The 14,446-nt window shown below is 39.9% G+C and overlaps 1 protein-coding gene across 8 annotated transcripts in view; it reads right to left on the reverse strand.

Moving 5' to 3' along the window:
• AMBRA1 (autophagy and beclin 1 regulator 1) overlaps positions 1 to 14,446 on the reverse strand; it is a 152,496-nt gene that overhangs the window by 70,194 nt on the left and 67,856 nt on the right. For all 8 annotated transcript variants that reach the window (XR_004323179.1, XM_032488551.1, XM_032488552.1 and 5 more), the window contains 2 exons: positions 10,141 to 10,221; positions 9,629 to 9,729 (listed from right to left, as the gene is read on the reverse strand). Coding sequence is in view for 7 of the 8 variants with exons in the window: in XM_032488551.1 (XP_032344442.1) it covers positions 9,629 to 9,729; positions 10,141 to 10,221 (182 nt within the window). In the remaining variant the exon portion in view is untranslated. The remainder of the gene's footprint in view (positions 1 to 9,628; positions 9,730 to 10,140; positions 10,222 to 14,446) is intronic.

Below are 14,446 nucleotides of genomic sequence, written 5' to 3' on the forward strand. Positions count from 1 at the left end.
TGCAAATGTGATCTAACATTAGCTCATGGTCAAATCTAAGCTTGAGTTACTACGTTCCTTCTGTCTACAACTCTTCTGCCAGTTCAGCATGAGGGGGAATGTTTTGGAAAATTTTAAATGCTGCTATAGAATTGTCACAGTCTTGGAGCTATTTGCCTAGGTAAAACTTCACTCTAATAAGCAAGAGTGACTGGATATTTCCATGTCATTCCTTTCATTTGTGTTGCTAGTCCAGGGAAATTACAATAAAGAGACATAAAATCTTGCTGTTGAGAAAATGAGCACGTACTACCAAGAACAACCAGGCAATATGGCAGATTCTGGAGAAAATTCACCTTTTTAGACAGATTTATTCATGAAAATGAATGATACATTTTTCTCAAAAGACTACAATACATTCGATCTCCCTGAAGACCTTGTTCCCACTGGGAACTTCGACCTTTTACCTCTTTGGATGTCCAGTTTTTCCTCTGTTCCTTTGCAGCCTAGACCAGTTAAATCTCTGCCTAGGAAGAATATTATTTTGGCCTGTGCTTTACCAGTCATGAGCCACAAGAGTAAAAATCATGAGTTTGTTTACCAAGTAGTCCCAAAGAATACAACCCCACAGCTCAAGACAGCAGGAGTGAAGCTAGGCCCCTTCTGCAAGGCACATAGCTGCATTGAGCTGGACTGATGATAAGCCCAGGGACCCATCTTGGTAGTTCTGTAATATGCGACTGTTTTTACAGGCTGGAGTATGTCATTACAGGATAACTTTCTGGCTCTGGGGTGACACTAAACACCTGGCAAAAAGAAACAGCCCCCAGAGAGTCTCAAAAACACTCTAAAAGGTCCCTGGTCACCCACCTGCAGGTGCCTCTTTCCACCTCGTGGCTTATACAAGATATCCATCCTTGCTCTTGGCTTCTAGCTGAGTAACACAAGGACCCTGGGGAAGAGGTGGCCTTGTGGATCAGCAGGTGTTAAAGAAAAGAGAGGAAATTAACACCCACAGGTTGGCTCTACTTTGGAGAGAGGGTGAGAGGTGCTGTCTGCCAGCTCCCATGGCATTTCCAGCCAGTTTGGAATAAATGAGACTGCCTGAGGACATGAAATGGGAAAGAGAAAGAAAAGCTACCATGAGCTCAGAGTTTTAAAAAGAAGGTAGAGGATTAGCATTTCTATCGATCACGTAGGTAAAAACTGATGGAGTAGATAGGACAGCAAAGGAGATTGTTCCAAGTCTTTCCAGAGTATGTAGAAGAGCTCTAATCTTTTTTTTTTTTTTTTTTTTGGTGGGAGGAGGTAATTTGATTTTATTCATTAATGGAGGTACTAGGGATTGAATCCAGGACATTGTGCATGCTAAGCATGTGCTCTGCCACTGAGCTATACCTTCCCCCTACAAGAGCTCTGATCTTAAATATAAGGAGATTGGCTATTGCCTCCACTGGGAGAAAATGGGCTTTGATCTCATATTTGGCATTTCTTTCTTCACATCTCCTCTGTAGATTTCTATATTGTTGTATCATTTGTTCTGAGGGGTTGCAAAACAAGTCAAAGCACATACAAATCATAACCTAAGAAGAGAGAAGAAAAGGGTCCTGGCATTACAGTGGGTATTTTTGGATAAGAGGGCACCTTCAGCTGGCGCCTTCAAAGTGAGCAGTATCTCTAAGGAGTACACAATCCATAGGACTTAAACTGTGAGATCACTTGAGGTCTAGCAAAGCCCCAGAGTACAGAAAACTTAAAGTACAAGTAAATAGTGGGGTCTCAATCCAGATATGTTGATGTTAACATTTCTTTTTTCAGGAGGAAGAAGAGGAACAGGTGGGAAACTGGTTAAGAAGTTAGAAGTTATAGCTCAATTTCTCCTAGGAATACAACTCTTAGCAGAGCTGACAAGAACCTGTTGCCCCAGCATAAAAGCTTAATGGACTCATATTTTCTGCTGGAGAAATGCTCTCAGGTTCTGAGCTCTCATGGTCAGCTTTTTGTGTGTACCTCTACCTTAGCATTTAGCACAATGCCCACTGTCCCACAGGTATTTCTGAGCACGATGGGTTTACTCAGTAGACAGTAAGCTTATAGAGAACAAAGATCGTGTCTTGTTCATTTGGGTACTATCGTATACCTAACATTGTACCATATAAACAACAAATGCTCAATAAATGTTTATCAAGTCAAAATGGCTTATATACCAGCTGAGCACTCTGTAGGTAATAATAAATTCATTTATGTTTTTCCCCATTACTAACAGATCCAGATCCAGAAGAATTATACACCAGAAGCTCACCAGGACCCAACACATCTTAACTTCTGGCATGCACACACCTTAATGTGTTACCAAGTTATCTCTTCCCATCTCTTCCCCTCTGCCTCTGTTTCTAGCTTTAATGAGTTAATCTAGAGCAGTGGTTCTCAAATTTTCAAGTGCACTAGGATCACCTAGAAGACTCTTTAAAACAAAAACTCCTAGGCTCACAACCAGAATTTCTGATTCAATGGGTCTGGGGTAGGGACCAAGAATTTGCATTTGTAACAAGCTCCCAAATGTTGATATTATTGGTCCACTTTGAGAATCCCATGTTGCCATGGTTACAAAGGAGCAAGCACCTGGTCTGCAGAGTAGATGCTTATCTCATGAATACAATTTCTGGTGGGAGACAGAAAAAGGTTTCTCAAATGCAAACTTTGTGACTCCCCATAATTTTACCCCCATGGTTGACACGACTACAGGCAACAATGGACACATTAGCCTCTCAAACTATCAACACAGAGACCTTCAGGTTAACATCTGTTCGTGTCATAGAGCATAAGCTCCCAGTTTTTTCAACTCACTGATCACAGCAAAGGGCAGAAAGCCCTGCTTGGGACTCAGAAAGTGCACCACTGTTGAGGAAGGCAGAAGAACAGTAAGAGATCAGTAAGGCTATAATCAGTGAGGAGGCTGGCATAGCTCTAACTCATACTGGCCCCCAAGATTTATAATAAAAATCATAATGATAATAGCCAACATCTATCAAACACTTATCATGTGCCTCCCCCAAATACTATTCTAAGTGTTTCACATATATTAGTTCATTTAATCCTCAAAACAATTCTATGAAGAAACTGAGTCCCCCAAAAAGTAAAGTAAACTGATCAAGACTACACTGCTAGGAAGTAGCAGCATGAATATTTGACCTAGATAGTCTGGTTCTGGAGTCCAAATATTTCGCTCTACTGCCTCTCAAGCCAACTCTAAGCTGCAAGTGGCAGCTGTCTTTCTGGAGCTCCACTCACTCATGCTCGCAGACGCATGCAAAAGACAAATGGGTACATACTGGAATTGCTTAAACTGCACCAAACCCATAAATCCTGGGCCCAAGCCCAGGTTTAGGCTGCAACCCCTCTTCCCTCCCCTCCAACTAATTTATCCAGATTGGCAGTTAAAGTCTCAGAGGAATTTTTAAATTTTTAGTGTCAGGGTGAAAACAAAACATAGAAAATCATGCCATTCCCTGGCTAGACTGTAAACTCCCTAAGGACAGAACCATTTAATTCTTTTATAAGACTCAAAGTGCTCTAGAAAATGCTAAGCATTTAGAAAGTACTATGTACGCTTCAAAGTGACAGTAAAGAAAGAGCACAGGTGGTAAAACATTAGTGGGAAAAGATCAAGAGGAAACTTCCTAGGGTAGAGAGAGACAGAGACATAGGAAACTTAGCCATACATTATTAAAGAAACAGAAAAGTTCATTGACAAAGCTCAATATTTTCCTCTAGGAAGGCCTGAAGAAGCACAGACAATTCAGCTTAGAAACTGGGACCCAGGTTCTCAACAAGCACATTTCTTAGTAGTGGCATGAGGAAATGCAGTAAAGAGCTAGGGTAGAGAGGCATGGAAGCTCCAGTGACTAGTGAAAACCAAATGAGTAAAAGATCCTGGGTGCTGTGAGGCATCTGTGAAAGCTGGGTTCTCTGGGAGGAGTGCTGCATTTATTTCTCTGTTTCCCAGGCAACCAAGCCAGCCCCTTATCGCCTTTACTTTCATCACTGGAGCAGAATGAAAGGTAATTGGGTTAATTATTAAAGTGGCCCAAGCTAGTACCACCACCACTAATTGTCCATTTATCTAGGGTTTATAAACAGCTCTTTTAATTAATGTTGAGTTGGAATGTGCCACTCATTTGATTAGCCTGGCTACCGGGTACTAGAGAGGTAAAGAACATGGGAAAGGGTCCATCCAAGAAGATAAAGGGTCCAACACCAGAACTGTCATTCGTTTCTGTTGATACTCATTTAGGTATACCATGATGGCCTTCAACTATATTCACTACTATTCATCTTTCTCAAATTTGCCAATTCAAGTGAAGACCTGGCATACAGTAATTAAGCAATCTGTTGTATTAGACAACTATGATATCAAATTGAGAAATTAGACTAATTACTAAAAGTTAGCAAGCATAAGGACCCAAATGCCCACCTACTTGGCCAAAGTAGACTAGACAGGCCTCCTGAAAATAATTTCTTAAGGTACCAGGGATGTGGGGAATATCTAAGAAAGGATCAGTGTTTATTAAAAAGATGAAAGGAGCAAAAGACAAGCAAAAATAAAGTTAACAAGAAAAAGAAAAGTAAATTCTTGCAAAAGGGGTAGCTCTGTTTTACCCACAACAGGCAACAAACAGAAGGATGCCTGGGATGAGATTATATAAAGCAATAATGACAGCACTGTGTCTATCACTGGGTTTGTAATACATATAGATACAATACATATGGCTGTAACAGTGCAAAGAAGGCATAAGAGAATGTAGCTATAGCAGAGCAAGGTTTCTATATCTTACCAGAATTAAGTCTGCATAAGTCTGAACGGATCCTGATAAAGTACAGTTCAAAATCAATAAAGGACTTAAAATAGAACATTAGAAGCTATCCACTTAATACAAAAGAAACCAGTAAAGGAGAAACAGAGGAACAACAACAAAAGACATTAGAAATACAGAAAACAAACAGCAAAACAGCAGACAAAAATCAAACTATATCAATAATGTTAAATGTGAATGGAGTCAAATATCTAATCAAAGGCAGAGATTATCAGACTGGTTAAAAAACAAGATCCAACTATATGCTTTCTGTAAGGGACACACTTCAGATTCTAAGATATAAATAGGCTGAAAGTAAAAGGATAGGAAAAGATATATATTATGCAATAAATAACCATAAAAGAACTGGCGTAGTTATATCAATATAAGAAAAACTAAACTTAAAGACAATATTACTAGAGAATATAACCTTTAAAGTTGTGAATCACTATGCTGTACACCTGAAACTAATATAATATTACACATCATCTATCTCTCAAAAAAAGACAGTATTACTAGAGACAAAGAGATATTTTATAATGAAAAAGTTGATTCATCAGGAAGGTATAACAATTACAAACATCTATGAACCTAATAAGGTCCCCAAATACATGAAGGAAAAACTGACAAAACTGAAGGGATAAATACAAAAATTTAACAATAATAATTACAAATTCTAATACCCCACCCTTAACAACGGGTAGAGCAATTTGACAGAAAATCAGCAAAAATACACAAAACTTGAGCAACACTATCAACCAAGTAGGTCCCCTGGCATCTGCAGAACACCCCACACAGTAACAACAGAATATACAGTCTTCTTATGCACACAGGTAACATTCTCCAGCATAGACCGTAAGCTAAGCCACAAATTTAAAATAAATTTAAAATAACTGAAACCATACAAAGTATGTTGTTAGACCACAATGAAATTAAATAAGACATTAACAACAGAAGGAAATTTGTGAAAATTGAAGAACACACTCCTAAATTAATGGCTCAAAGAAGAAATCCTAAGAGAAATTAGGATGACTGGGCACAAAGCCATCTCTAGCCCACGACACTCAACCAGGCCCCAGTGACCTGTGGCTAGGAGCAAAAGAATCCTGACACTTCCCATTGATTTTAATCAAAATACTAAATTAAATACATCAGGTCCACATCTGCTGGGAACAGATGCTCATTAGGATGAAAGTCAAGAAGATTAAGCAGGACAGATAACTAATACTCTACATTACCCAGGTCCCTATCCCTCAGAAGTTTTTCTTCCAGTAATTACCAGGAAGATGTCAAATGCCAGGGCTTCTCATTTCACTTTTATGAGGCCTCAGACATGCAGAAAAGTATTTTAAGCATAAGAATCTTTGGGCAGATACTCCCTACTTGAACTCAAGCAAAACATGGCAGAGAAGACAGAACAGAGTTACTAGGAGTCACGTGGATAGAGCTGGTTTTTAAAGCTCCAGGTCTGCCTCTCACTGTGTTATATTGGGCAAGTGATATAATTTCTCTGAGCCTCAGTTTTCTTTCCTACAGAATGAAAACACACCATCTACTCCATAGGGTTGTCACAATCACTTAAGGAGAAACATATAGGGAAGCACTTAAGACATCACCTGGCCTAGAGTAGGCAGTCATTAACTTCGTTTCCTTCTCTAGTTATCAGTTACTACACAGAACTAGTGCTGTTAAAAAGTCAGCAGGGGGAGCTCCCTAGACTTTAGCATGTTTTCCCAAAAATATACCTGGTAGAGTTGCAGTAGCTTTAAATGTAGTTATATCTCTTTAAGTACAGGTTCAGAATTTGTATTGCTGAAGAAGGGGCATGGTGTGGACTGACAGGTGGCTGGAGGCCACCAGGAACCTACAGAACTGTGGGGAAGGCAACAAGATAAAGCAGAAGAGACGAAGATTAACAGACTATCAAAACACTTCTCTGTAGCAGCTTCTGTTTTCTATTATTGCTTTCAGGCTCTTGTGGGAGGAAGTGGGCAGAATAGATCTTAATTTTCTGCATATCCATTTTTGTTGATGATTCTGAATGGCTTTGGCTAGCGTCCATCAAAAACCCATTTGCCACTGGTCATGCCTCCTAAAACTGCAGGTGTGTATATGCTTTGTCCCTCCAGGTCTGCCAAATCTCTATGCTTCACTTCTACAAAAAGCCACTCACCATACAAAGGGTTCTGCTTTATGTCTGAAGCTGAGAACCAAATGGCAAGAATGAGGTATAGCCAACCACCTAGACTTTGAGCTACAGAAGGGCAGGGATCATGTCTGTCTTATTCTCTCTGGTAGCCTAGAATAGAGCCTGGCACATAGCGGTGGAACAAATGTCTACTGAATGTAATTGTTCTGAGACCATCACAGCCTCATTCCAATCATACAAGAGAAAGTGACTTTCCAAGAAGATTGGGAGTGCTAACTGCTAAAAGGCCAATTTGTCTTCACTTTAAAAGCCATTATTACAGCAGCTCTATTACATGATCACAGTAGTTTAATAAAAAGCAAAACACCTGTGGCCAGGAGGGCACGAAAGCTCGGGGAAAGGGCTGTTATATAATAAGATTTTCCTTAGCAAGCACCACTGGGTCATAAAAAACTATGTCTAGAAACCACTTAAAATAGAGGAATTAAAACAAATAAGAAAACCCCTAAAGATCAGCTACAGTCCCTGGGAGCTCTCTCCCTATTCTAGATTAAGGTCCTAGAAGAACAATGCTAATTTTGATGCTTTGTCCTTTACAATGACTGTGGGGTGGAAGGCAGACTAGGAAACTGGAGTCCCACCACCTGGTTCAGTTCTAGCTCCTCTGCTTCTAGCTCCATCACTCTGGGCAGGTTAGCCTCCTGTGTTTCAGTTTCCCCCACCATTAATTAGATGATAGCACCCATCTCATTGTGAGATGTGAGAAAGAAATGAAATATGACTCGGAAAAGTATTTAAAACACTCTCTTGTATACAGCAAATGTTCAATGAACATTAAGCTTTTGGGAGGTGCTGTTATTATTACGACTGGAATTTTCTCAAGAGAAGAAAAAAAGTAATACAGTTGTCACCAGAATCTGGAGGGATATCCAAATAACTACAAATGATGAGGGTGTTTAAGAAAAGACCAACAGGCACTCAGTAACACGTATCTTGAAAAAATGGGAGAAACAAGTTTAAATGTGAATGGAAACTATCCACTAATCTAACTAAAGAGTAAGCTTCTTGAGAGTCTAGATTTCCTTCCCCTCAAAGTATTTTGCATCCTTTTTAGAGAACTTTTCTCAGCAGGTTTCTTATTTATAAACAACTGCCTGCTCTGCTGGAACATAACCACTATATTCAAAGGTATCTGTAAGTGAAATTGGGCCATTTGAGGTCAGACCTCTGGGCATAAAGTAGGAAGAGGAAATGGAGGTAAGGAGTTATTAGATCAGAGGAGGGAAAAAAAAAAAACAACATACAGCTGTTCCAAAAAACTAAATGCCAAGGAAAGAGATTTCCCAGCAGTGGAGGAGCAGAAGCTGCTGAGTGGGGTGGTGGAGGCATATGTCTGGAACAAAGAAGGGTGGAAAAGAGCTCTGTAGTATTGTCTGGCAGCAAGTGATTATCTGCCGTGAGGAGCTTCCACGGGCCATTAGCCAAGCCACACAGACATGCCAAGCACGGAGAGGCAAAGAGCCCGGGGTCTGTTTACCAACCAAGGCCAGAACCCCCCTCAGTCGAGGCTATCAGAACACCACGGTGCAGTCTACTCCCCTACCAAGCCTGGGCCTAAGAAGTCCTGGTGTCTGGCAGAGAAACCATTGAGGTTTCTGAGATTTCTCAGCCTTGATGGTGGGTCAAGGATACCACTACTACAGAGAAGCCAGATCCCATGGCCTACCAACTGTCACAGCAGCTTGGTCAGAAATCATACTCCCCCAGCCTGACAGAGCCACCGCCTCACACATCCCTCTCTACCTTTAACCATCACATGGCCCAGATTCCCCAAAACATAATGTCATTTGAATTTTTTAAATAAAGATACTTATTAAAGATACACCAAAATGTGGCTTGATTTTTATACTTTTTAATGCCTTCACATACATAAATTTACAAGTTGGCAGTGGAGGGTGGCAGGGGGGAGGGGGAGAGAAAAATCTTTGTCAGAAAAAAAGAAAAAAGAATCTTCTTTGCTTCCTTCCCTAGAGATTGCCCAGAAGCAGCAGCACACACTATGTCTCGGCCCAGTCACATCATGCATATTAGCCCCAAAATACTGGTCACTAAGTTACTCAGCCACCACAAAACTGCCTTGGCTGGGCTTTGTCCAGCCCATTTTCTGTTCTGTGGAAATTTCTAAGTCAGCTCCATGGGTCTCTCTCCTCCTCCTTCCTCTGAAGATTTCACAGGGCCTGGAAACTCCATACGCAGGCAGCAGCAAGCGGTTGGAGAGGTGTGCGTTAAGCTCCTAATTAAATCACAGGATCTGGCTCTTGAGTATCTCACCAACGATACATGGACAAGACACCTTTATCATTCAATTCAAAAAATCTACTTGCTGGATTAAGGAACAAATGGTTTAAACAAATAAAAAACAAGAAAGAGATTTAAAGGAAGTGGAATGGGCAAAAAAAAAAAAAAACAACCCAGCTTTCCTCAATCCTGTAGTTTCCTGCCTTGAAGTAAGGAACTGAGTACAGACCTTAAAAAAGAGTTTTCAGCCAAATCCCAAGATACCATGAACATAGGTAAAGGAGGGGAAAGCTTTTTACTTGCTCCCTGCCCCTTGAAATTTTCAAAGTCCAAAGAAAAATTTCCTTACCTGCCAGGACCCTGTTAACAGAAGAATGAGTAGCCAGGCCAGGCTGTCCACGTTCATGAAAAATCCCAGCATAAGGCAAGTACTCAGGCAGCAAGAAACGCCTACAAGAAGGAATCACATGTTAAAAGCCTACTAAAGACTACCATAAAACAAAGGAGATATACTATCTACCAACCCTCAACAATCAAAGATAAAGGATCAACTAAGCCTAGGAATCCAAAGAGGCAGAGTAAAAATTCCTAAGGTTTGTCCTTTCACACATCTGTCTCTTTTTCCTGATCTTTTTTCTACAGTTTCCTAGGGCTTCTGTTCTTGAACAGGATGCTCCCAATGCCACTTTTCTATGTCTTTTTATTGTGATATTCTATCAAGTCTTGAGGTGGCAGAGCTGGACTGTAGGCTCACTAGGAAATACTTCCAGATGATGGACAATCCAAAGACCAGAAAGTAGATTTAAAAATCCCAGGCTCTCATAAGGGCTCCCTCAGAAAAGCTGACTACCCAGTTCTTACCTTGGGACAAAGCGTCCAAGTGAAGGTGCTGACATTCGGGCATTTCGTGGAGCTCGATGCCTGGATCTGTCACCATTGTCCCTGGAGAAAACAAAAAGACTACACATAAGAGAGTCACTAAAAGAGAATCAGACACCAGCCCAAAAGACAGACACCCCTCAAACTAAATCCCTACACTTAGGTGAAGGCCCCAGGGAAATCAGTCATCTGGTTGCTTACTAATTTGGGTGGCACACTAATACTACATTTCTGGAGTACCTCAATTAAAAGAGTTATGAGCATTTACTAACAGTTCAGTAAGGAGGAAGATTTTTCTTGAGTTAATGTGGTCTTTGAACTCTGCAGCATCTGAAACTAAAGCCAAGTTTAGATCGTCTAAGGGATTTGGAAAGGATGTACAAACTTTTTCTAGATTGAAAGATACAGGGAAACTTTGACTTTGGGGGATCTTGAAAGAAGAAAAATTCCCCCATCTTTCATTCAACAAATGGTTATCTCTAAATAAATCTATTCAGGTCCATGGTGTGGAAAAATCATTGATAAGTGAAAGAAAAACAACATGAGAAAAAGACTATGCAGCCCCTTTTTTGGAGACTGAAAAATTGGCAATAATGAAGATTATTAGATAAAGCAATCCTAGGCCAAGTCATCTGAGTAAAGAAAAGAGTCTAGTGTTTTCTTTATGGTCTGTTAAAATAATAGTAATAAACACCATTTATTACATTTATTAAATATCTACTAAGTTCTAATATAAAGGTTATTAATATGTTATCCCATTTAATCCTTCTAGCTTTCCCATTAAGTACTATTAGCTCTGTTTTACAGATAAGGAAACTATGGACTGGAGAGGCAAATGCCCAAGGTCACACAACTAGTAAGTGATGGAGGCAGGATTCAAGGAAGATCTATCTAACACTGAAGCCCTTGCTCTTTTCTTTACACTTCACTGCTTCCTACAAGAAAAGAGAAGACAGAAACTTCACGTGGCTTCGTTTCCAATGCATCGAAGGAACAATAAGCCAAAGGGCACCTGGCTGGACAGAGCAGTTAATTAGCTGCTTAACCAACTCCACAAAATAAATGAACCTCTTGAGGGCATAATTTGGGGTATTTTCTGAATTCTCCCTTTGGATTATGTTCAACTTAATGAGATAATCTTCAAATCAGCCCTGGAACCAAAGTCAAGGCAACAGTTTGGCTTTCAAATACACCACCGGGAGCCTTACAAACCAGAAATGAATGCCTAGGAAGGTCTTTATATCTTTGTGGAATTGGATGCTGAGCATTTAGAGACAAATCAGTATCAAGGATATTGGAAGCTGATCTATAAAAAGTCAGGACTTGGCTTTTATCTTCCCAGAAGAGAAAGGATATTATTGTTTTCTTTAACATATCATATTTCTTTGACTTGAAACTCTACAGATGAAGGGAGAGGCACGGGAAGAGAGATAAGGCCATATGGAAAGTGAAAAGGGGATTAAAAAGAACAAGATCAGAAGTCCCTGACCAGTAGACTGCAGCTCCAGGGAACCCACAAATTATTGCAAGGTCTTAGTAGCCACATGTACACAAGGAGTAGCTGAGTATCAAACAAATAAGACAGCTCTCAAATTAAGTATATTTTTATTTTTCAAACATATGTAGATCAAGTTGTGACCCAAGTACCCACTAAGTTAAAAGTATAAGTGAATTCTGAAACCATAAGCAAAACAAAAAGACAATCTACAGAATGGGAGAAAATATTTGCAAAAGATAAGACTGACAAGGGCTTAATTTCCAGAACATTTGAACAGCTCATACAACTTAGTAATAAAAAAACAAACAACCGAATCCAAAAATGGGCAGATCTAAACCAGCAATTCTCCAGTGAAGACATAAAAATGGCCAATAGGCACATGAAAAAATGCTCAATATTGCTAATTATCAGAGAAATGCAAATCAAAACTAGAATGAGGTATTACCTCATTCCAGTCAGAATGGCCATCATTCAAAAGTCCACAAACGATAAATGTTAAAGAGGGTGCGGAGAAAAAGGAACCCTCCTACACTGCTGGTGGGAATGTAGCCTGGTGCAGCCATTATGGAAACCAGTATGCAGATTCCTCAAAAGATGAAAAACAGACTTAGCATACGATCCAGCAATCCCACTCCTGGGCATATATCAAGAGGGAATCTTAATTCAAAAAGATACAAGCACCCCAATGTTCATAGCAGCACTATTTACAATAGCTAAGACGTGGAAACAACCTAGACGTCCATCAACAGATGACTGGAAAAAGAAGGGGGTGTGTGTGTGTGTGTGCGTGCGTGCGTGCGTGTGTGTGTGTGTGTGTGTGTGTGTGTGTGTGTGTGTGTAATGGAATACTACTCAGCCGTAAAAAAGAATAAAATAATGCCATTTACAACAACATGGATGAACCTAGAGACTGTCATTCTAAGTGAAGTAAGCCAGAAAGAGAAAGAAAAATACCATATATCACTTACATGTGGAATTAAAAAAAAAAGATAAACACTTATTTATAAAACAGAAACAGACTCACACACATAGAAAACAAACTTATGGTTACCAGAGGGGGAAGGGAGTGAGAAGGGATAAACTGGGAGTTTGAGATTTGCAGATACTAACTAATACATATAAAATAGATAAATAACAAGTTCATACTATATAGCACAGGGAATTATATTCAATATCTTATAGTAACGTATGGTGAAAAAGAATATGAAAATGAACATACAATTAAAGCATTATGACATACACCAGAAATTGACACAATATTGTAAACTGACTATACTTCACTAAAAATATATATACAAAAAAGCATGAGTGAATTCATGATAGCTTTTCATAATAGCATATTTTACTTACTGATGGGTACCAAAAATACAACTAATTATCATGACAGAAGTTTGAAAATATTTTGAAGTTAAAAGGGGCCCTAAGGGGGAAAAAAAGGGTTCTAAAGCCTCAAAACAGCTGAAAATTAAGTTATAGAAAGAAGTATCATGGGACAAGTCCAATTACTTTATTCTACAGCTATAAGAGAAAGCTGGCCTTTCCAGAATCATAATGTGGAGCTGACAATTTGCTTCTGCAAGGGCGGAAGAGCCCTTTCCCCCTGCGCAACAAACAGTACTCTGGCATTAACAGAGTTGAAGTGTAGGGAAGGAGAGGGGAGTGCACTGGACAGACTGGTCAGCAGCTGCCAGCACCGAAACATGACACAGAGCAGGGTGAAAGGACATATGAAGACAACTTAGAAAAATGGACAACCACCAGGCCTGGGGGGAATCTAGGTTCCTATGACATATTTCACAAGCTTCTTTTCATTGCTATTAAAACCTAAAAACAATTAACTTCTTTCTGATTCAATTTCTCCTTCCATTTTAATAAAAAGGGAGGGAGAGGGCAAAACATGGTCAGAGATAATGGCTTTATATTATTTAGAGATTACTGGAGGATTTACATACAGGAAAATAAGAACGAAATCAGCTGGCTCAGATACCAGCAAAGTCCCTGACTAATGGCACAGCTCCGAATAAACGAGAGGTTTAGAAAAGAGCAACTAATGACTCTAGACTCTATAGTCTAGAAAGAAGGGAGGATTCAAAATACAGCCAAGATGGGGAAACAAATTTCAATGTGAAGGATATTTGCAAGGGCAGGGAAAGCGATAGGAATAAGGGGAGAGGAAGAGTGGTAAGAGTTTCAAGAAAAGGGCAAAGAAATTAAAAGACTTAAAATAATGTTCAATTCAGAACACTACAGACTGTCACTCATTTCAGTGCTGATGTAAGATCAGCATGAAGCAAGGCTCCACGAGATGAAGGAGGCGATTTAGGGAGAGACTGAAGACTGGAAGGTGTCTGCCAGATGAACCGCGGGAGAAACGCGGACCGAGAGAGACCGTTTACCTTAGGAATAGTGAAGGGTACTAAATACTGGGGCCCAACATAACATAGCCTGTGCCCTTTTCAAGAGGGGACCCAACATGCAGATATGCTAGTTCTGTTCCTCCATCACAGGAGGACTTGTTCTCACCAGAATACTTTTCAGGGAAACACCAGAGAATTCCTCATCAATTTCATCAGCCAGAAGCTGCCTTCAAGCCAGCAGGATAGAAGCTGGCTGAGTTATTAATGGCTTTCCCAGTTGTTGAACTCTGTGAATCTCTGATTAACTCTCAGAGGGGTATTTGGGAAGGAGAAGGAAAAAAATAAGACTTTCTTACAGAAGATTTTATAAGGAAAAAACACCCTTCAAACAATCAAGCAACCAAGACAAGTGTCGAATACAAGAAAATGCATC

This window comes from Camelus ferus, chromosome 10 (assembly GCF_009834535.1).
Source record: "Camelus ferus isolate YT-003-E chromosome 10, BCGSAC_Cfer_1.0, whole genome shotgun sequence".
NCBI classification, from domain to species: domain Eukaryota; kingdom Metazoa; phylum Chordata; class Mammalia; order Artiodactyla; family Camelidae; genus Camelus; species Camelus ferus.